The sequence below is a fragment of the Vombatus ursinus genome, unplaced genomic scaffold (genome assembly GCF_900497805.2).
Source record: "Vombatus ursinus unplaced genomic scaffold, bare-nosed wombat genome assembly UNPS02009770.1, whole genome shotgun sequence".
Classification (NCBI taxonomy): Eukaryota; Metazoa; Chordata; class Mammalia; order Diprotodontia; family Vombatidae; genus Vombatus; species Vombatus ursinus.
The window spans coordinates 10,273,792-10,296,454 of record NW_020949548.1 but is presented as its reverse complement, the minus strand read 5'-3'; the positions used below and the strand labels follow the sequence as shown (position 1 = coordinate 10,296,454).

Below are 22,663 nucleotides of genomic sequence, written 5' to 3'. Positions count from 1 at the left end.
TTTATGGAGAGCATGTAAGTGGGTTTCCTCATCCAGGACCAAGACCCATTGTGTTTCTCTTTGTAGGATGAGCCACTGATGTTTGTATAATGAATTCTAGTAACCTCTGTTCAGTTTATGGCTATAATGATAATATTAGCTAGCATTTGTATAGAGTTTTCATATTTGCAATGTGCTTTTCATGTGTTATTTCATTTGATCCTCACAACAACCCCAGGAAATAATTGCTGCTATTATCTCTGTTTTACAAATGAGAAAATTGAGGCAGACAGAGGTTAAGTGACTTGCCCAGGGTATACACAATTGGTCAATGTCTGAATCCGTATTTGAACTCAGCTCTTCCTGACTCTAGGTCCAGCTGTCTATCCTCTACCTTAGCTGTTGATTTTTGCCCTGTGTCAAGTCCGTTGTATACAGTGCTAATATATGCCCAGCTTCTGCTGGGGCCTGTGGAAGATACCCAAGATATATAAGACATTGTTCCTGCCTTTAATGAGTCTTATTGAGGAGATAAACAGAGATGGAACAAAGAATGATACAAGACAGTCTGCTATTAAGTGCTGGATTCCATGTTGTAGACTAGATATGCTATAAGAGTTAAGAAAGCAAGTATCTCTGCTGCCTAATGTAGTTTGAGAGCAAGAGCCAGGAGAGGAGGAACATGGTGGCAAACATGCCCAATGCCTTTGAAGGACAAGCAGAGAGAAGGAGTGAGAGATTCTAGGTGGTGGGAGCATCGTGTAGAGGACTTCCAATGTCCGAAATTTCTCTGCTTTCAATATGGAACAGCAGTTTGTTTGTCTGTCAGTCTTAGGGGCTTGAAGCTTTGCTGTTGCCCACGTAGACATCATTAGTGTATGTCAGAGGGAGGACTGACTGGAAAGCTAGCCCCCTGACCATTATCTCATGCTGCCTCTCAGTGGAGGCATAAATGAGCAAAGACAGAGGAGGGGGACTGGCCTGACCCAAGGCCAGAGTTTGTGCTGAATAAGTAGTAAGAGAGAAGGTGGAAAGGTGAAATGGGTCCATGTGATGGAAGAATTGAGATGCCTAGATGGGGAGTTTGAAATTGATATTGTTGACAGGTACTAGTTCAGAGCCAGAGAAGAGACAAGATGAGAAAAAGTTTTAAGAAAGATCAGTGATGAAAGGATGTGGAGCAAGGAGAGGTTAGAAAGAGGCCAGGAAGTCAGGTAAGCGATTCAGAGTTGAGGCGCTTGGGACAGAGTGATAACATCAGTAAAGCAGAAGGGGTGCACATGAGAGACACGTAGAAGATAGAAGATTGTATGGCTGGATAAAAGGAGAAAGGAAATGGAAAAGTCATAGATTGCGTCCTGGAATTTGAGCTTGATTAATGAGGGAAAATTGCTGAAATTAAGAGTTGATGTGGTATAGCAGAGATATTACCATACTTGGAGTCAGTAAGACCTGGGGGGTCAGATATCACAAGCTGTGTAACCCTATGCAGGTTGCCTAATCTTTCCTTGTCACCTCTTTAAAGACCATAAGTTCTGGAGCCGATACCCTTCTTAATTGGTGCAGAGAGTTTCCTGTGCCAATGAAATCATAAGTCTGGTCCACCCTTGCACCCCCCAAGTCCACATGTAAATAGAGAAGGTTCTTTCTGCAGACCAAAACACTATCTCCGTTCTCTCCCTTCTCCGCTGGGCAAACATACCTGAGCAAAGAGACGCTAGGCTAGGCAGACTTTTGTGAGCACCCCTCGTTTGCACATCTGTTAGATGAGGGCCTCTCAGCCATCAAGCCAGTCCACTAAAGCCAGATTCCAGTTCTCCTCCCAGTTGCTAATGACATGTTGTCTACCCATGGCTAAGCTACTTTGTAGACTCTCAGAGCTTGACCTCAGACTAGTCCCACCTGCACATGACCAAGAAATCTTCTCTTCAATGTCCCCAGCATCCCCTTCTTTTAAATGAAGAGAAGATCTCCAAGGAGGAGGAAGTCCCCTGCCAACATCTTTCTCTTTTCAAGGCTAAACCTTAGCTTCTTTCCAAATGTTCTCTAGCTCTCTCCCCATCCTAGTTGCCTGCTTCTAGATAGATTTGTATGAGCTTGGCTCTGTGCTTCCTAAAATGTGACACTCAGGACTCAAGGTGTAGCTGACCAGGCTGGAGTAGAGCAGAAATGTCACTTCCCTCATTCAGAATACTTTACCTCTCTTAAATTCAGCCTAGAATAACATTAGCGCTTTTGGATGTCACGTCCCAAAGTGGACCTTAAATGAAAGTTTTGGACTAGATGATGTCTTTCGGTCCCTTTCAGCTGTAACATTTCTAATACTTTTTGATAATCTCTGAGTTAAATTGGGATTTTTCTGGCCACTGCATTCTTGTTAATGAGTCATTTAACAGACATTTATTGAATAGTCAGTCTGGAGTTTTTTATGCTACGCCCTCTGGGAGATGCTGCTCAAAACCATATCTGCCATCAGTATAAATGCCCATGTACTGGTCCATCCCAGAATCCAAAGGTATTTTTTAAAAAAAGAAAAAGAAAACAGTACCCAGCCAACTCAGTAAGTACTTGTAGAGTACCTGTTATTATTAAAAATAATTAAAATGTAAGGTAGTGAGTGACAAATGTTAGGGAAAAGGTACAACCTAAATGGTGTTAGGGTTTAGAGGAAGGAGAGATGATTTCTGCCTGGGAAGATCAGAGAAGGCTTAGAGAAGGTGAAATTCAAGCCAGGCCTTGACAGATAAGAAGAGGTTCAACAGGTAGAAACGGTGGTAGGGCAGGTCATTTCAGGAAGACAGAGAGCAAGTTCAAAGGCAAGAAATCACAAGACAAGTAGAATTTTAAAGAGATTATTTTGGTTGTAATGGCAGTTTCATATCAGAAAGGGCTGGAAGCCTAGAGGAACCTAGTTTTGGTGACCTATATTTGTAGACAAAGGGGAACTCCTGATAACAATCATTGCTCTGTTGAAAACTCCCAGTCCCCTTGGTTGGGGGTTCATGATAACTGACATTTATGTATACATCTATATCACACATATATGTTGGCTGTCATAATTTGTTGTTCATTCAGTCGTGTCCAGCTCTTTGTGACCCTATGGACCATAGCATACCAGGCTCTTCTGTCCTCCACTATCTTCCAAAGTCTGTCTGAGCTCGTGTTCGTTGCTTCCATGACACTATCTATACATCTCATCCTCTGCTATCCCTTTCTCTCTGTGCCTTCAGTCTTGCCCAACATCTCTTTCCAGTGAGTCCTGTCTTCTCATTATGTGGCCAAAGTATTTAAGCTTCAGCTTCAGTATTTGTGTTTTTGGTGAATAGTCTGAATTAATTTCTTGTAAGTATTGATTGATTTGATCTCCTTGGTGTGTGTATGTGTGTATGTGTGTGTGTGTGTGTGTGTGTGTGTGTGTATCTGAGGTATCTCAGGTATGACACAAAATTGTTATGAGGATTGAAGATAATGTATGTAAGCACAACAAACCTGTATGTAGATATGGATATTTTCAGTTATTATACATAATCTGATGTATAATAATTATACAATATTTATGTATGTGTGTATACATACAGTATCTAAAGTACCACTTCTTTGTGACCCCATTTAGGATTTTCTTGGCAAAGCTACTGGAGTGGTTTGCTATTTCCTTCTCCAACTTATTTGACAGAAAGGAAACTGAGGCAAACAGGGTAAAGTGAGTAACATAGCGAGGAAGTGTCTGAGGCCAGATTTGAACTCAGAGAAATGAGTCTTCCCGACTCCAGACTTGGTGCTCAATGCACTATGGCGCCACCTACCTGCCCAGTTACCATAGCAGATAGTTACAAATAAAAGCAAATGCAGCCTCTTCCTTCAAGGAGCTCACAGTCTAATTGGGGAGACAACATGCAAATAATTATACAGACAAGCTCCATACAGGGTAAACTGGAGATAATCTCAGAGAGAAGGCAGTAGCATTAAAGAAGCATTTGCTTCTTGCAAAAAATGGTATTTGAGGGGCAGCCTAGGGGGCACAGTGGATAGAGCACCGGCCCTGGATTCAGGAGGACCTGAGTTGAAATCTGGCCTCAGACACATAATACTAAATAGCAGTGTGACCCTGGGCAAATCACTTAACCCCATTGCCTGACCAAAAAAAAACCAAACAAAAAAAATGGTATTTGAGCTGAAACTTGAAGGAAACCAGGTAAGCCAGGAGACCGAATGAGGAGGACAAGAGGTGGGTGATGGAGGACAGCCGGCATCAGCAGATGGAGTGTGTTGTATAAGTATCAACAAGGAATCCAGCTCAAGTGATTTCCCCATCGTCAGGTTACTTATAGCTAATAAATGCCCCAGTGGGATTTAAGGTAATGACAGGATAGACCTCTGCAGAGAAACTCCCCAGAATTCTGCCTCTGAAGCCACTCAGCTCTGGGGCAAAACCAACCGAGAGATGGCTGCAGGGGTTGGGGTGAGATAGTGCTTTTGTGCTTTTAGCTAAGAGATTGGCATTTCACATACACTTCTGTTCCTTCTGGCTGCCTTCATCCTCACTGCTTTGGGTGAAAAGGCATGAACTGACTAATGTCACATATGACTCTTTGGCTCCAGGCCAGGTAGGGCCCAGGAGCTGCTGTTGACAAGTATCAGGAGGAAAACCTGTTTTGAAACTTGCTTCATTCTCCACTATCTCAACTCTGCTTCCCATCTAAATACTGGTGGACAGCCATCTTGGGGAGGTGTTCATTTGGGGTTAGTGCTGAAGGGGAATAATTAGATATCTAGTACTTGAGAAAGAGAAGCCCAGTGATGGAATTCACCTTTGACCCTTACTGCCTTCCAAACACACACACACACACTCTCTCTCTCTCTCTCCCTCTCCCTCTCTCCCTCTCTCTCTCTCTCTCTCCCTCTCCCTCCTTCCCATTCTCTCCTCTCTGTCTCTCTCCCTCCCTTCCTCCCTTCCTCCTTCCCTCCCTCTCCCCCTTTCTCTCATCTCTGTCTCTCCCTCCCTCCCTCCCATTCTCTCCTCTCTCTCTTTCTTCTCTCTCCCTCCCTCCCTCCCATTCTCTCCTCTCTATCTCTCTCCCTCCCTTCCTCCCTCCCTCCTTCCCTCCCTCTCCTCTCTGTCTCTCCCTCCCTTCCATTCACTCCTCTCTCTCTCTTTTTTCTCTCTCTCTCTCCCTCTACCTCTCTCCCTCTCTCCTCCCCCTTCTCTGTCTCTCTCTCTCTCCCCCTCCCATTCTCTCTTTCTCCCCCCCTCCCTCCTTCCCTCCCTCTCCCTCTCCCTCTCCCTCTTCCCTTCCCTCCCCGTGGGACAGCACAAAAATCATCAGGCAGTAGTCAGCTGTTGTGTGTATTTTTAAATTTACAGAAACGTTCACCTTTTTTTCCCTCTCCTCAGACGGAATACGCCAGGTTTGAGAATGGCCGATTTGTGTATAGAATAAACCGCTCTCCAATGTGTGAATATATGATCAACTTCATCCACAAGCTCAAGCATTTACCAGAGAAGTATATGATGAACAGTGTCTTGGAAAATTTTACAATTTTGTTGGTAAGGGGTTAACTTATTTCCAGCGATACTGAATAATTCCTCTCGTTCCTTCCCACTCCTCACCTTATTTGGAAGAGAGAGGCTGAAGTATGTTCTGTTAAATGGGGGGAGATGCGGCTGCTGCCGCCTTCCCTGTGTTGTTCTAAGGAAAGCACTTTGTAAACCATAAAACAAACACAAAACAGCTCATGTTTATGTAGCAATTTAATGTTTGCAATATTAAATTATTCCACATAAATTTACATACATTTTCCCATTTGATCCTCACAACAACCCCAGGAGGTAGGTGCCATTATTATTCCCATTTTGCAGAGAAAGAAACTGAGGCTGATAGAGGTTAGGTGATTTGCCCAGGGTCACACAGCTAATGTCTGAGGCAGGATTTGAACCAGGTCTTCTGCCAACACTTGACCCAGTGCCCCACTTAGCTATCTCTAAATCAGTTTGAGCTAGTTAATACTACATAGTCAATGAGCGGAAGCAGCAGCTTGCATAGTACAGGGGAAAGAATGGACCTGTTGCTTAAGTGATTTGACCAAGGTTTTGTGAGCCTAAGTTTGGGGATTGGACTTTATGCCTTGTGAAGTCCCTTCCAGCTCTAAATATATAAATGAGAGGTTAGCAGATACTCAAATATCTGTCTCTGAATTTCAGTAGGTCATATTCTTCTATGGGTGACTTCTAAGCAAGGTGCTAATTCTCTTTTCAGATAGAATATTGTCCCCAAATACATTCCCAGGGCCAACCAGACAGCAGGTTTATGAGAGTTCCAATAACTGCAGGAACCTTCTTGTACAGGAAATCCCACTTTGGAGTCACCAGTGATGATGGTTCTGTATGTAAAGACATGAATTTGCCCCAAAATGAAAATAGAGCTCAAGAATACTGTTTCTCATCAGTTTGCAGAAAAGAGAAGAAAGCCCAGAGGTTCAGCCATGTGGGAGGATAGGCTAGAAATGAATGTCAGAGGGCACCGTGTATCTGCAGTGACATAAAGCTTTATGTGAGGGCAGTCGACCCCGATATCTCTGTATTTTTATTGTTATTATGGGGATGCCTGATGAGAAGGAAAGCTCAAAGGAATACAGCTTGGGGGCAGGGTCTACATCTAGGCTTCAACTGAGAGCATTTGAGCCTAACCCACATAAAATAGAGGGAGAGAGAGAGAGAAAGAGAGAGACAGGGAGAGAGAAAGAAGGAGAGGGAGAAGGAGAAAGAGACAGAAGGGAGGGAGAGGGAGAGAGAGACAGAGAAAGGGAGAGGAAGAGAGAAATGGAGAGAGAAAGGGAGAGGGAGAGAGATGGAGAGAGTGAGAAAAGGAAAGGAGGAGACAAGGAGAGAGACAGAAAAGAGGAGAGGAGAGAGAAAGAGAGACAAGATGGAGAGAGAGAAGCAAAAATGGGGAGAGACAGAGAAAGGGAGAGGGTGAGAGAGACAAAGAAAAGGAGAGACAGAAAAGGGGAGAGGGAGTGGGGAGAGAGAGGGAGAAAGAGACAGAGAGAGAAAGGGAGAAGGAGAGAGGAGTGAGAGAGAGAGAGAGAGAGAGAGTGAAGGGAAGGGAAGGGAAGGGAAAAGAGAAGAGTTGGTGAGTATGGTAGGGGACGGGTCAGTTGCCAGCCAGTCCTTCACTTCTCCAGGCATTATAATCTTCTTCTGCATGATGCTAGATTATAGCACTGCTTGCTCTGAAATGCAATGCAATAATAAAATAAAATGAGATGAATTTTTCCCCTTGTAAGTGAGTAATTATCAAAAGAAGCAAGACCACACAAATGCCTCCAATTTGTTGAATTGCTCATGCCAGCCGTTTCTTAAATGTAATGTGCTAGTCCTGTCCTGAAGTCTTCTGGTGCCTCATGCTGACATGAAGGTGACCCCGGGGGCTCAAGGCTGTGCTGACAGAGCCCAAGCTCTGGTAATTCTGGATGTCGAGTCTTCAAGTTCAGTGTGTCTTTCCCCCAAGGAACAGCCCTACTGAGAGCCAGGAAACTCCTTGGCAGGCTGGTGGTTACCGGGTGACACATTTTTGGGCCACTGTAACCCATGACACCATCTACCAAAGCATAGAGGAGCTGCAGTCTATAATAATGAAAAGAAATAGGAGGAGGAGGAGGAGAGGAAGAAGAAAGAGAAGAGGGAGGAGGAGGAAGAAGAAGGGAAAGGAGAAAAGGGAGAAGGAGAAAAGGAAAGAGAACAGCTTTTTTTTTTATAGCACTTTTAAGGTTTGCAAAGTACTTTACAAGTACTGTCTACTTTTACCCTCACAACAACTCTGTGAAGTAGTTTTTATTCTCCCTATTTTACAGATGAACAAATTGAGGACACGGTGAAGTTAGACTTGACCAGGGACATAGAGCTAGTCAGTGTCTGAGGTAGGATTCGAACTCAGGTCTTCCTGACTGAGTCCAGTGCTCTACCCCGAAGTGCAGCTTACCAGGATGATAGTCATTAGTGGTTTTTGAAGCGTTTGAAGTCCAGGCGAAACCTTGGAGCCATATCTAATTTTTTTAAATGTAATCAGTATAGATGCAACGTCTGACATTCAGATTCAGAAAGCCAACGTCACAAATACAAGATGAGGGAGTCAGGCCTGGGAGTTTTGGTAGGTAGAGCTCTCATTATGATAGGCCAACCAAGGAAGAGGGGATAATCACAGGCTGAATCGAGAGAAGTTCGGTGTCCACAAAGAGGGAGGTGACAGTCCCATTTGCTGTCCCCTGCCCTGCTCAGACCTCATTGCAATCTTGTGTTCAGTTCTGGGCACTACATTTTATGAAGAATATGGATCAAGTGGAAAGTGTCCCAAGATTACAGATGTGACATATCAATCAATCAATCAGTAAGCATTTATTAAGTGCCTGCTATGTGCCAGGCACTTTGATAAGTGCTGGGGATACAAAAAGAGGCAAAAGACAGTCCCTGCCCTCAAAGAACTTACAACCTAATGGGGAAGAAAACATGCAAACAAATAAAAACGAAACAAACTATATACAGGATAAATAGGAAGTAATTAATCAAGGGAAGGCACTGGAATTAAGAGAGGTTGGCAAAGTCTGCCTATAGAAGGTGGGATTTTAGTTGGGACTTAAAGGAAGATAGGGAAGCCAGTAGGTAGAGATGAGGAAGGAAATCATTCCAGACATTGGGGAGAGCCAGAAAAAAATGCCCAGAGCTGAGAGATGGAGTGTCTTATTCATGGAACAGCCAGAGGCCAGCGTCACTGGATGGAAGAGGAAGTGTCAGGGAGTAAGGTGTAAGAAGACTGGAAAGATAGGAGGGAGCTAGAGTATGAAGGACTTTAAACATTGAGAAAAGGTCTTCATATTTGATTCTGGAGGTGATAGGAAGCCAATGGAGTTTATTGAGTGGGAGAATGACATGTGCCTGGATAGATCACTTAGGTGTCTGAATGGAGGATGGACTGGAGTGGGGAGAGACTTCAGGCAGGCAGACTGACCAGCAGCTATTGCGATAATCCAGATGTGAGGGGATGAGAGTCTGCACCAGGGTGGAAGCAGTGTCAAAGGAGAGAAGGGAGAATATTGGAGAGATGTTTTAAAGATGTTGACATCAACAGACCTCAACAACAACTTGGATATGGGGGTGAGAGATAGTGAAGAGTCCAGGATGACTCCTAGGTTGTGAAACTGAGGGGACCAGGAGGATGGTGCTGCCCTCTGCAGTAATAAGGTAGGAGGGAGGTTTTGAGTTTATTTATTTATATTTTTATTATTTCCATATTTATAAATATTATTTCTATTATTAATTTCTGTTTATTTTTTATTTATTTGTATTGAGTTTAAACCATATATGTAGCTTTATTGAAACAACTCATGTTTGGACTGAAGATGAAAAGGTTCAGGGGAAAATCGAGAGCTTTTTCTAAGAATAAGAGGGATTGGATTTGACCCTGACGGTCAGAACTAGGATCAATGGGTAGAAGTTATAGAGAGGTTTAGACTTGATGTAAGAAATCACATCTCATGATTAGGGCTGCCCCATTGGGGAATGGGCTGTTTCAAGAATGATGTAGGAGTACCTCGTCACTAGACTGCCGCTCATCTGGGATACCATGGAGTAGGATTTCTCAACCTTGGCTCCACAAACTTGTTCTTAAAAATATTGCGATAACTATTTCTGTGTAATTGGTTGCTTTGTAGTATTTCATTTTAAGCATTGAAAAACATGATTCTGGGAAGGGGTCCATAGGCTTCACCAGACTGCCAAAGTGGGGAGCCATGAAAGTACCTGCGATTTAGGGGGAGTTCTTCCTGTCTGGGTCTGGTTTGGACAAGATGAGCTCTGAGGTCCCTTCCGATTCTGAGATTCTGTGCTCTACAGAACATCCTCCTGCCCTCTATAAGTGTGTCCTCAGAGTCTGCCAGGACACCAGCGTTACAGGTGGGCCCACGTCAGAATCCTGTGGATGGTTCAGGTAGTTTATCTGAAACATCTCTTTGGGCAGTTCTTTCAGAGCAGGTTATGTGGCCATTGGCCAGAGCTTACACGTATTTATTTTCAAATGAATGGTGGTTGTCGTAGCATTGAGTGAATGGGATTTGAACTGCAGGGTGCACCTGTCAAGAGCCCTCCTTACTCCGTGTGTGGTCTGTCTCTTACAGGTGGTGACGAACAGGGATACACAAGAAACCCTCCTGTGCATGGCGTGCGTATTTGAAGTTTCAAATAGTGAACATGGAGCACAGCACCATATTTACAGGCTTGTAAAGGACTGAGCACGGTTATTTATATATACATCTACACACACATACACACACACGTCATCATGAAACGACAGACTGTAAACCTCAGTACTAAGTGGCCGGGCCCCTGGTCCAGGGCGGCCCCCACGGATTTCTAAATCTTGTCAGTCATATTTCATGTGTTCATATATCATTGTAGCTGTGAAATTCTGGTACAGTTGTAAAAAAAAATTCTTTCTAAAATGATGTGTTCTTCAGATTTGTAACCCACACTTCTTTGGGAAAGATGACACTTAAGAAACGGAGGTCTCTGTCTGAGGAGGCCTGTTTTTAATTGTGGTAGAAAATGTAAGACAGAAGCATTTGCCATGGGAAATTTACAGCATTTATACAAATGTATTTAGTTTTTTTTTTCCAACATAAAGTACTTGTTTTAAGATGCAAGTAAAATTAAAGTGAAACTTTAAGTATAAATGTAAATGAGAACACAAAGTGAAGAAACTTTAGAATTATCTTTGTAACTAATTAGGGTGAAACGAATGTAATTCACTAAATTATTTTTTAAATGAAACCTTTTTTTTTCCTTTTTGAAACCAAATGTTACAATGTAGCCTTAAGAAAAGCTTGGTAGGAAGACCCTAATGAGGCAAAATTGTATTTTTTTCCTCACCATTTAAAACTAATTCTCTAATCCATTAAACATCTGAACAGGTATTGCAAAGAAAGAAAATGTCATCCCTTATACATAACATATAGAGTGTATTTAAAAATATAAAATTGTATTGTACTAATATGAAGATTTGATTATTTAATGAAAAAGATGGCTTGTTTTGCAATAAGTAGGTAAATACTGAAATTTTAAACTTACATTGTAGTCATGTGTGCAGTTATATTTTATATGGACAACTAAATTTTCTATTAATTGGAGTGGAAGAATTGGAAACACTGAAATTATTAGTAACAAAATAAGAGTTAAAATTGGCATGAATACTGCACTGTTAGCTGCAAAGTAGAGAGAGGACTGTGGTGGGAAGAAGATGGTGTAGACCAAATTCCAAAGGCTCATCTGCTTTAGTATCGCTGCCACCCAGAACAACCCAGGCCCACCTGGGCTTCTTTTAACAGACCCACATTCACCTGAATAGCTATGGTCTCTGCATGGACCCAGACAAGAGGCATTTTCTGAACATCTCTTCAAACCCTTCAATTCTATGTGCTGACTAACCCCCTTAAGGTTTGGGCACGCCATTTGTGACTAACCCTGGTGGATATGTCAGTGCTCATTCCTTTGAAACAAGCTCATTTGGGAGCTCTTTTCTTGTAGAAGACTTCACTTCTTCCCTCTTCAAATACTCAAATACATTCAGCAGTTAGAGTTAGGGAGAGGGATAACGTCACTTGGGTTCTTTCAACTCTGATACTATATAGGTCATTAAAAGGCTCAGGTTACAGAACGTGGTGCTTCTTCCTTCCTTCCTTCCTTCCATGCTTATCGAATGCCAGTTTTGTGCCACTCATCACCCACATAAAGACTGCTTCATATAGTCAGATTTAGAGCTGGAAAGGGCCTTAGTCATCATCTTTCCCAGATCTTTCCTTTTTCGTTTGAAGAAACTGAGGCCAAGAAAGACCAAGAGGCTATCCTGGCATCACACAGCCAGTATGTAGCAGAGTCAAGATTTGAACTCAGGTCCTTTGATTCTAAATCTCTTTCTTTTCCTGGCACACCCTGCATTTCACAAGGGTGTGCACTTTGTCTCTGGGAAGACAAGATGGGAGATCGCACATTGTGCTGAACTGTGGGGGCGGCTGTGTCTTCGGAGCTGAAGGACAAATGGTGCTGAGCTCCAGTCCTTTTTACAAAGCCTGCACTCAACTTAGGCCAGACCCAGATGTTGTCCTTACTCCTATTTCCAAGGCCCATCTGGCCTATTCACAGCTGCTCACAGATGGCCCTTTATTTTAAGGCTTTGTGCATCTTTTTGGATTACATCTTCTTGTCCTGTGGCTAAGTGGCTGTCTCCAAAATACAAGGTGTCCCAAAAGTCTTTGTGCAACTTTAAGCTTTAGTAACTTAAAACTGAACCAAGACTTTTGGTGTCTTGCCCACCTTCTTCCCATGGTGGTCCCATTACCCTTTCAGGCAGTTGTGCTTGGAGGGAGGCATAAGCAACTTGTGTGGCCAGCAAACAGGAGGGGTATTTCAATCTATTTTTCAAAGCACAAAAAAGAGACTCAGAAATATCTTATGTAGAAGTACCAGATAGAAGAGATTTAAAAAAAACCAAAACCCAGCACTGCTTGGTGTCCCAGGCCTCCCCCGCTGGATTCATAGCACCCTGGTCACAGTTGTTGACACGTAGGCATCTTTCATCCTCAACACTTTTGTGTGACAAACCACTCAGGTGGTTTTTGATGTGAATTCCACCTCTGTGTTCCTTCTGCTCCTTAAATCTTTGTTTGGGGTTTTGCGGTGTTGTCAGTGAGTGGGTTTGGGGTTGCTTTTTGCTAAAAACACTGATATTTATCACCTCTTTTAAAATTTTGGGTGGGTTTTTTTTTAATCCTTCATTTTTCCAAAGCTGACGCTTTCTCTCATCCAGTACTTCTCAACAGTAGGGCAGAAGACCTCACTAGCTGTGTGACTCTGGGCAAGTCACTTAACCCCAGTTGCCTCATTAAACACACACACACACACACACACACACACACAGTAGGGCAGAGACCTTTTGGATGTGCTGTAGCCCCCTTCAGCCGCAGCTTCTGTGTTTCTTACATCTCTTCCTAGCAATCTGTCCTCCCCTAAATTCTCCTGGAGGGCGCTACAGAAGTTTATCTGAGGCCTTCCTGCAGGCTCCCCTTTGTCATTTCTTCCTCTATAGTATTCTGGTCATAGAACTAAAAACCTCCAGGAATGAGACCCATGTGATAAACCAGTCCTCTTAAACACTGGTCCCCTCTGCCTTCTTTCTAGGCCTTCTGTCATGCCAGTTTTCACCAGGGACTGTGGGGTCCCTCCGTCTGTTTCCTGAAATGAGTGTGTATTGACAAAAGGACACTAAATTGGGTGGTGAGGAAAGTTGAGGCACTCAGACACAACTCCATTCCCATTTGTTTTCCTGAAAGACCCAGCATAGAATCAGGGACTGCTTTGGAGACTGTCTTAAATAGAAGGTTAGCACTAATAAGGCCCTTTGGAGGTCATGTGGTCCAGCGTTTCCCATCCCATACTAGACTGATCTCATGGGAGTGGCGATGGGGACCTGGGAAGAAAGAAACAGAAGTTGTGAGCCCCAGAAGGTAGAAAGTAGGACAGTCAGCAGGTTTGTTTATGTTTATAGGTTTTACAAAGTAAAAGGTCTTTAGAATAAAATGTCTTCTTGCTGGTATTTTGGAAACAATGATTTGGCCTAACCCACCATTTCACAAAAGGAAGAAACTTAGGGCCAAAGACATTTAATGAACTTAGCTGTCAAAATTGGGATTGTTTCTTTCAGATCCCCTTCAGTCCCAGTGTCCAACCTGTGAAAGAGCTTTCCGAGCTCCTACTGGTCTGATCAGCCACAGTCAGACACACTATACCTTGACCCCAACATAGTGACACCGTTTTGGTCCTCTTTAAGTGCAAAGAACGACAACCAACCACCGTTACACATTGCCGAATCCTGGCTTCAGGACTACCTCACTCAACAGAGGTGGAGAAGAAATAGAGGATTATAAACCTACAGTTATTCAAACCCCAGAGACCATCTCATCCAATAATTCCCCCCACCCCATTTGATAGATGAGGAAACTGAGGCCCATGGAGTTAAGTGATTTGCCACAGGTCCTGGAAAAATCACCAGGTAAAGAGATCCAATGAGTAACTTATGCTTGTCTTTTCCCACAGCGTCTTTTCTCATCACTTTCTTGCTACAGTTAAGTCCTGTTCCCTTCCTGATAGAGATGGTGAATGCTTGGTTTCCCATTGTCCACCCTCATTTATAGAAAGAGAGCCCTTTTTCTTCATCATCCCTTTCCATCATTCCTCAGAGCTTTCATTCCTAGTATCTTTGCCATCTTGGTGAATTTCCTTTGGAGCCTTGCCAAGTTTTCGCTTCCCAGGACATCCCATTAGGACTTCTATAGACACTCCAGGGGAAATCCTTTTTTTTTTTTTTGGACCCTGGAAGATTTAGAAAGAAGAATCTTGACTGGGAGAGAGATCACCCAGACTTTGACAGGGGATAAATGGAATGAGGAAGGTGTCATTTGAGACTGGAGAGGCTGTGGAAGGGGCAAGATGACTGTTTTATAGAAGTGATACCAATCTTTCTAAGACACAACTCTATGTGAATATCATTCGCTGCCTGCTGACTGAGGACCTGTCTTATAGTCATGTCGTGGATCTGCACATAGTAAAGCTGATGAGCCTTTTAGTTAGCATTGTGCATGGTTCACCTTCCACCATAGGCTCCTCTAGACAAGTTTCTGATGCTGACCATCCCATCAGCAAGAGCACGGCATCCTGACAGCCCAAAGGTCACCCTCTATTCTCAAATTACTTTTTTTTTGAAAGCCAAATCTTCTTTAGGACTCCCAACACCATAGTGGCTTTAGCAGTTTGTTTATTTGTAGGACAGTCAACAATTTGAATTGTATAACAATAGAACAATCCATTTTACAAACCAGGTACAGTTTTCTATGCTCCGGTACTGCGTCTGTCCTGACGTCAGGTTTCTCCAAGCCTGTGTATCAGTGTTGTTCATGCGTCATTTTAGGAGGAAGTGTTTGCATGGCTTTTTCTTCACTTTTTTTCTGTATGTGGCTAAGCCCTGCACACGTTCATTCTGAAAAGCCTTAAATCCTTGGGATGTTCAACGTGGGGTGTGTGGTACAAAAGGCCGCCTGGAACCTGTGAGCCCTTTTGTAAGCTGGAAGCATTTCTCTTATAACTGTTACTTTTCTAGGAACTTTTTAATTCACAGCTGCCAAAGCATTCCAGTATGCAGTGCCTTAGTGTTCTCTTAGATGTACGTGCCACCAGCCTTTTCTTAGAGCCGTTTTTGACCTTATTTTACAAATTGGCTCCATTCAAAAAACAAATGAACAAAAATACGAGCACCTGTTTTCTTTGGTTCCATCAGAAGCTTTTTTTTTGACTACTTGGTCTAAAACATGAAATTATACACAAGTCAATCCCATCATTATGCTCTTAAATGTATATACCAAAATGAAAGGTTACAACTTCATAGTTTTCCGTGAAAAGTACTTATGATGCTGCCTTTTAAATTTTACGACCAAATACTTAACTATTTTTGAATTTTCACTCTAGCATGAAAGTGCCTTTGGTTTGCCGTTCCAGCTTAGAAAAGTGCTGCCATAATGATGATAATTTGTAGAGAGACCAAAAATATTTAGAGATCACCGTAATGCCTTTGGTTTATTGGAATGAGGGGGAAAAAAAAAAAAAACACAGAACTCTAGGCCTCCATTTACAAGAGAGCACTGCGTATGGTAACCTGCTGGCCACCAGTAATCAGATAGTCGAGTCCGGAACCTTCTACTCTCCACCATCACTTTATAGCCGTGAAGACCAGTAATTGGGATGTTAACGTATCCAGATTACCCATGTCCTCCCTTTTTCAGCTCCTTGCTCAGTCTTGTGTCTGTGGAACACGAGCCACAGAAACCATTTGTCAGTGGACAAACGTTACAACTTTGGGTTCATTCGGTCTCCTTTCTGTTGAGCATTTCAGTTCCTGTGAAGGCTTTCATTTTTCTACTAGTTCTAGTGTGCACTTATTTTGTTTACAAAGTTAGACTCTTTGGAAATTTGGAAGCACCAGACTGAGATAAAAGTACAGAACCAAAGTGAAGTAGGGTAAATCAAATCCAAACCAGCTTTTTTTTTAGCCTGGAAATGTTGACTCTCGAGTGGGATGTCTGAATGTGCTTTGAAAAACCTCCCAAAGAGCACCATTCACAACTCAGCATTTTCAAGAAATGTTTCAGCCCCAAGGAAGGCAACTCCTCAAAGTCAGTGTCTGCTTTTGTCACCTTTTGAGATCCAGGCCATACATTATATGGAAAATGAACGTGAGGGGTTGGGCCAGGGGACCAGGGCAAAACACCAGCCCAACCAAAACCTAAAAGAGAGGTGTTTTTATTACAAACAGTTTTATAGTCACTTAGTGAACTTTTGACATATATTGTCCACTCCTGCGTGGTATCTATCATGAGAATACTCTTTCTAAATTTGAAATTTTATTTTAGATCACTCGATTTCTGTACCTCTCTCTCCACACTCACCCTCTAATCCTTGTACTATGAAGATTTACATATGAAAAGAAACTTATCTGGAATGCCACTAAAATTTGGCCATTTCTGTTCAAACACTACACAAGCTAGTTAGCTACTTGAGTTTCCAAACCATAGGTCTTGGTACTGCACCCTGCCTTGAAAGAAATTGAAGCTCTAACAATATTTGTTTCCCCATTCTTCCCCCTTTTTTTAAGCTCAGTTTCATTTGGCAATAGTTTTCCAGCCTGATTAAACCCATCGCCTATATCTTTCAAAGTGAAGCTTGTATGATTAATGTTTAACACCAGTAGACAGCTAGCAGAAGTCAACCCACCATGAGAATAGTTGAAATACTTGTATTTCTTTTCTTGTCGTAACTCTTTGGATGTAGTTGGTTTTCTTACTCCCTGTGAAGTTTTATTTTGGAGTCTGTGTACTCTGAAATGTTTGATCTGATTTTTTTTAAATGATATTTAATCTCTCTATCATTAATCATCAATCGTTATAGATTTCAGTTTCAGACCTCTCTCAGGTTGCCCTTTTTTTGTCTGCCTTCGATTATCAGATTGTGCATTCTTTCTTCTTCATCTTCTGTTTCTTCTGAAAAAGAAGCTGTTAGTGTTTAAGTACAAGCCAATTGGAAACCAGTCTCTGACTTTTCCAGTTTCATATTCATAATCTTCATTGTGTCAATTAGCTGTTGAAAGCTCTTGGTTGACAAAGGATGTTTTTCCCTGTTACCTCCTTAAAAGACACACTTTTTTTTATGGGCCTTTTTATTTCAGGCTCATGACTGCAGACAAAAAATAAATAAATAAAATAAATACAGTACGTGCCTGAAAAATGACAGAAGAATTTTATAACAGTAAAAAACAAAAAAAAAAAACAAAAAACAAAAGTAAAAAAAAAAACCTGAATAGCCTTTAATTCTTTACTATCTGTACATTTTACGTAAACCCGTTTTTGCCATGTGCATCTGTTCACGTTGTAAATGACTTAATGGAATTCTCACTTTATGTTTATTCGTGTAATGTGTATAAAAATGGATTTGTGACTTAAGCATATTCATATATGGTCAGTGGTTACTTTATGATTGTACTGCTGCTGGTGACTTGATGTGGAAACTGCCTTTTGATAAAGCGTTTCCTTTTTGTTAGATTGGGGGTGGGGGACCCTGTTGGGGGAGGGGGGTAGGGTAGAGAAAATCTCACATATTTCTTTAACCTAATTGCAGAAATTTCCAAAAGAAGTTCACTTCAATCTCTTGGCAGTACAGTATTCTGGTATTTGTTATTGTCTGTGTGTAGGTACTGGTACCTTTTTTTGTTTCAAAATGTTTTAAGTGTTGGCTTTAAAGTGAATTTATCTTTAGTATGATAGTAATATGAAAATTATAGGGTTTGTGTGCAGAGAATTTTTTTATAAAGTGCTTTGTAAAAAAAAAAAATGTATTCTAGCTTTCGCGGTACATGTGTGATAACTTTAATATCCATGCCAGTTAAGTGCAATTATTTCATCACTCTAAAAATGCTATTTTTGTGTCAGTTACTGCAGGTGTTTTCATGTCTTTGCAAAGTGACACATTTTGATGCCTTCTTGAGGAAGTGGTAGACTTTTTGTAGCTTTCTAGAAACTTTGTATTCATACCGTATCGATTGAAAATAAAGAAAATCAAAGTGTGGGTCAACTTTTTCATCTGCAAAAAACCACTGAGTTGTTCCGAACAAAGTGCTGAGGATTGGGGAGTGGGGGGAGGCAGTGGGGCCGAAAGATGCAATAAAGGACAGGTATTTCCATCCCTCCAGAACAGAAAGATGAGCAACATCTTTTCCATGCAACAATTAGATTCTTTCAGTTGAATTTTGCCCAGGACATTTAAATGACCTCAATGTGGGCGCTTCTAAGCAGAGATGTACTTGCTGTTTTCTATATATGTTTCACACAGTGTAGTTGAAAATATTAGAAGACATCCAGTCCCTGACGTGCTCATTTTCTTCTCTGCCTTGGTTGCAGTCCAAGAGTATGGCAAGCCAGTGCCCCCTAATGGGAAACCCAGCAACCAAACCAAATTCATCTGAATCACCACGGGAGCATTTTTAAAGACTTGAAGTTTTATTCTTAGGTAGATGGCATTCTGGAGTAGACCCCAGGTCTGGAGTGCTGAAAGAGAAAGTCAGTCTTAGCTAGTTTCTTGATAGGATCATAGAATCTCAGATTTGAAAGGAACCAGAGAGGCCATCTTGTGCAACCCATATGCCTGAATAAGAAAGATCACCAGTGAAGACCTGCAATAAAACTAGTCTTTCCATTGCTATATGGGATGCAGGAAAGATAACCTTTGGTACTCTGGAATTTAAGGGGTTATGTGCATGGGCACATGCATATGCCAGGTGAGAATCAGCCAGAGGCTACTGGGGCAAGCCTGGTTTTGTTTTTTTTTAGCCAGTAAGTTACATATAGAATCCAAGCTTGCATATTAATATCGTAGAAAAAAATTAATGTAGGGAAGTTGTAGGGAAAAAGCCTGCCAGAAACAATTTTATTTTTATCACTAGCCTAATCCAAGCATTTTTCAGTTTAGAGAAATAGATTCCCAAACTAGCAGACTCTGCTCATTCATTCCCTTGGCCATCTTTCTCCCTAAGTTATTCTGGAGTCCCATAGGATTCTTGAATAAGTAATGTTTAACACTCAAGACTGAGCAGATTTCAGGCAGCAGATCAGTTCACAGTCTGCTTTTTTATGCAAAAGAATAGTCACTTAACTTTCTCCTCCTCTCCATCATTTTCCTGAAGCCATTCAGTTCCCCTTTAACCATGAGTTTTCCTTTCCAGCTAACCAGTACTGCCCCAACATCCATAAACCAAAGTCATCAAAGAGAATTCTCCCTTCTCTTAGGTGAAGCATTGCCCTAATCCTGTCAAGGGCCCCTCACCTGGACCTAGTCACTTCAAGGGAACAGTCCTTCCTGAGCCGATCAGAAGAAGGGGAAACAGACCTGGTTACAGAATTAAGAGACTCTTGATAAGGATTTCTCTTTCAGATTAGGTCATAAGCTTCTGACTAGTATAATTTTTTAAATCCTTTATTTTGCTGGGGGAAGGGGTTGCTTTCGTGACATGTATGCAATTCTTATACAAACAAGCGCTGTTCTCCCATAACCCCCATTATTCTTCTTCACGGTGGGCTAGAATGAATGGAGAACCTGTAGCGTCAAGGTCACATGTGGTCCTCTAGGTCCTGAAGTGTGGCCCTGCCCCTAGAGGATCACATGTGGCCTTGAGGCCACGGGTTCCCCACCCTGCCGCTAGAAGGACCAATAAATTAGGACTTAACCATTCCTCAACAGAGTTGAGTTCAACGGAGGGAAATACCATCTTTGTAAAATTCCCTAGAAGATTCAAAAGGTATGGTTAAAGAAGCAAAACTAATGCCTAAGAAGCAATAAACTGCCCTGGGGAAGATGTAGATAGATGTAATAAAATCTGCCCTCAGGGTCACTTAATCTAATTGGAGGGTGGGGGGTTTGTAAAACTGTGATCATCTCTGGTCCCAAGCATGTTGCCCGGATGTCTCCTTTGCGCTATGGCAAATCTGAGGTGAGACAACCCTTTCCACCAGGGAAGGTGCCTAGGCTGGGCCCTGAAAGGCGAGATTTTAACATGTATATGTGGAGGTGATATCCATTCTGGATGTGGCGTACAGGTTGAACAAAGGCTCAAACACATGAAGAGGGTGGTGACTGATCTGGTGTGCCTGGTGTGCTAGTAAGATAAAAGGATACTAGACCTAGAGTTATAAGGGGCCTGGGGCTACCTGTTCCAACTCCCTTATCTTACTGAGGCTTAGGGAGATGAAAAGATATGCCCAAGGTGACAGAGGTAGTGTCGGGTGGAATTTGAACCCCGGACCCTTTGTCTTCCTCTTCTCCATCTATGTATTCTCAGCTTTCCGAGCACACAGACGTATTTTTTTCCTTTTTGGTGAGGCAATCGGGATTAAATGACTTTGCCCAGGGTCACACAGCTAGTAAGTGTGAAGTGTTTGAGGCCAGATTTGAACTCAGGTCCTGACTCCAAGGCTGGAGCTCTACCCACTGTGCCATCTAGCTGCCCCCTCATAGACTTTTAATAACTTACTGGTTAAGTGATTGATTCCAGACATGAAGGACAGCCTGGGAAAGGCATAGAGAGAGAAGAAGGAAAGAGGGCCTTAAGGAACTACTGGAGATATTGAGGAAGTCTCTCTGAGGGAGATGAGATTTAAGTCAAATCCATACCCACTCTTTAAATCCTAAGAGACAAAAAGGGAGAGAAAATGCTCTAATCATAGGGAACAGAGTAAGTAAAGTCATAGTGGCAGGAGAGCCCAGAATGAGTTCACGGACCAAAAAGTGGGGTCGATTTGATTGAAGCACAGGGTGTAGGAGTAATGTGCAGTCTTATACTCTACAGTAAGAGCAATGGTATCCAAGACTAGGGAGGTGATGGTCTTGGTCAGATTACATTGGGAGTACTATTTTAAATTCAGCACATTAAGGAATAATCTTGATCAACTAGAAGCATCCAGAAGAGGACTCTGAGGATGGTGACAGCCCTGGAGGGCATATTATTGATCAATGGAACTGGGGATATTTAACCTGGAGAAGAGAAGGCTCCACCTTTTTTTTTTTTTTTAAGGCCGTGGAGGTTAAGTGACTTGCCCAGAGTCACACAGCTAGTAAGTGTCAAGTGTTTGGTCTGAGGTCACATTTGAACTCAGGTCCTCCTGATTTCAGAGCTGGTGCTCTATCCACTGTGCCACCTAGCTGCCTCAAGGCTGCACTTTCAAAGTGTGGCTAGGCCTTAAACTTCAATAGTAGGTTAAAAAAACAAAACCAAAAAGTCTTTCTCCCCATTCTCTACTACCACCCTCATCCATCCAACATAGTTATTTACAGTCCACCACATATAAGAGACCATGCTTAGTGTTAGGAGCATATAAAGCTAAATCCCCAGTCCCTGTCCTCAGTAGCTTATAGAATTCAAAGGGAAGTAATAATAGTAATAATAATAAACAGCTAATATTTTTATAGTGCTCTTAAGTTCGAGAATCGCTTTCACATGTATTATCTCATTTGATCCTCTTAGTAACCCCAGTGAGATAGGCACTATTATCATCATCCCAGTTTTATAGCTGAGTAATTATAATCCCAATTTTATGGAACACTCAAAATGAGAGGTGAATAACTTGTCGAGGATCATACAACTCGTAAGTGTCTGAGGTAAGATTTGAATTCAGGTCTTCCTGAATCCAAGTCCAGTGGTCTATCTAGTACTATCTTTTGAACAGTGAGAGACCTTCAGCATCATCTAAAACCAAGACCATAATTGTCCACAAGTTCACAGGGAAATAGACAAGATATAATTAATGCAATAGGAGTAATGCAAATCAAATGCCAAGGGAGTATAGATGATAGATAGGGAATCTGGGAAGACTTCTTGGAGGAGGTGGCATTTGAACTGGGCCTTGAAGTATGGGTAGAATATTGGCAGCCAGGGATTGGGTTTGAAAGAGTGGTCCGTGGCACAGCAGTTCCAAGGAGAGAGATGGCATGAGCAGGAACAGAAGGAGGAAAGCACACGAAGACTTCTGGTATAATGACTCCCATTTCTATTACTCTTCATCCATTTTCTCATCGTATCTTCACAGCAATCCTGTGATGGAGAAAGTGCAAGTATTATTGCCCCATTTTGCAGATATGGAAACCTAGCCTCAGAGAAGTTAAGTGACTTGTCCAAGATCACATGACTTACAAGCAGGAGAGCCCGGACTCAAATCCGTGCCTTACGGTTGCAGATTTAGTGGCCGCTCCACTGTACTATACCAACTTCTATTGGCCACTCAGACTGTGTGCCAACTTAACATGTGAAGGGGTAAAGGCCATATCAGTTTTGGAGGTTCCTGTCTGGAATCTCATAATATCCTTTATGAAGAAGATGGAACTACGTGGATAGCATAGTTCGATGGATGCAAAGACCATACCCCAACTGAGATTCACCTTGAGGGAGATCTCTCCTGGAATGTGGAAAAATTTGTGAGAATAAAAAAAAGGACTTTGCAAATCCTAATGTGCTAAGTAGATGCCAGCTAAGGGCAGCAGCAATAGTTAATA

At 42.2% G+C, this 22,663-nt stretch overlaps 1 protein-coding gene across 6 annotated transcripts in view; it reads left to right on the top strand.

Annotated features, from left to right (window-relative positions):
• TEAD1 (TEA domain transcription factor 1) overlaps window positions 1–18,202 on the top strand; it is a 313,180-nt gene extending 294,978 nt beyond the window's left edge. For all 6 annotated transcript variants that reach the window (XM_027852532.1, XM_027852534.1, XM_027852530.1 and 3 more), the window contains 2 exons: window positions 5,372–5,524; window positions 10,147–18,202. In XM_027852532.1, coding sequence (XP_027708333.1) covers window positions 5,372–5,524; window positions 10,147–10,260 — 267 coding nt within the window. In that variant the 3' untranslated portion in view covers window positions 10,261–18,202. The remainder of the gene's footprint in view (window positions 1–5,371; window positions 5,525–10,146) is intronic.
• The last annotated feature ends 4,461 nt before the right edge of the window (window positions 18,203–22,663 follow it).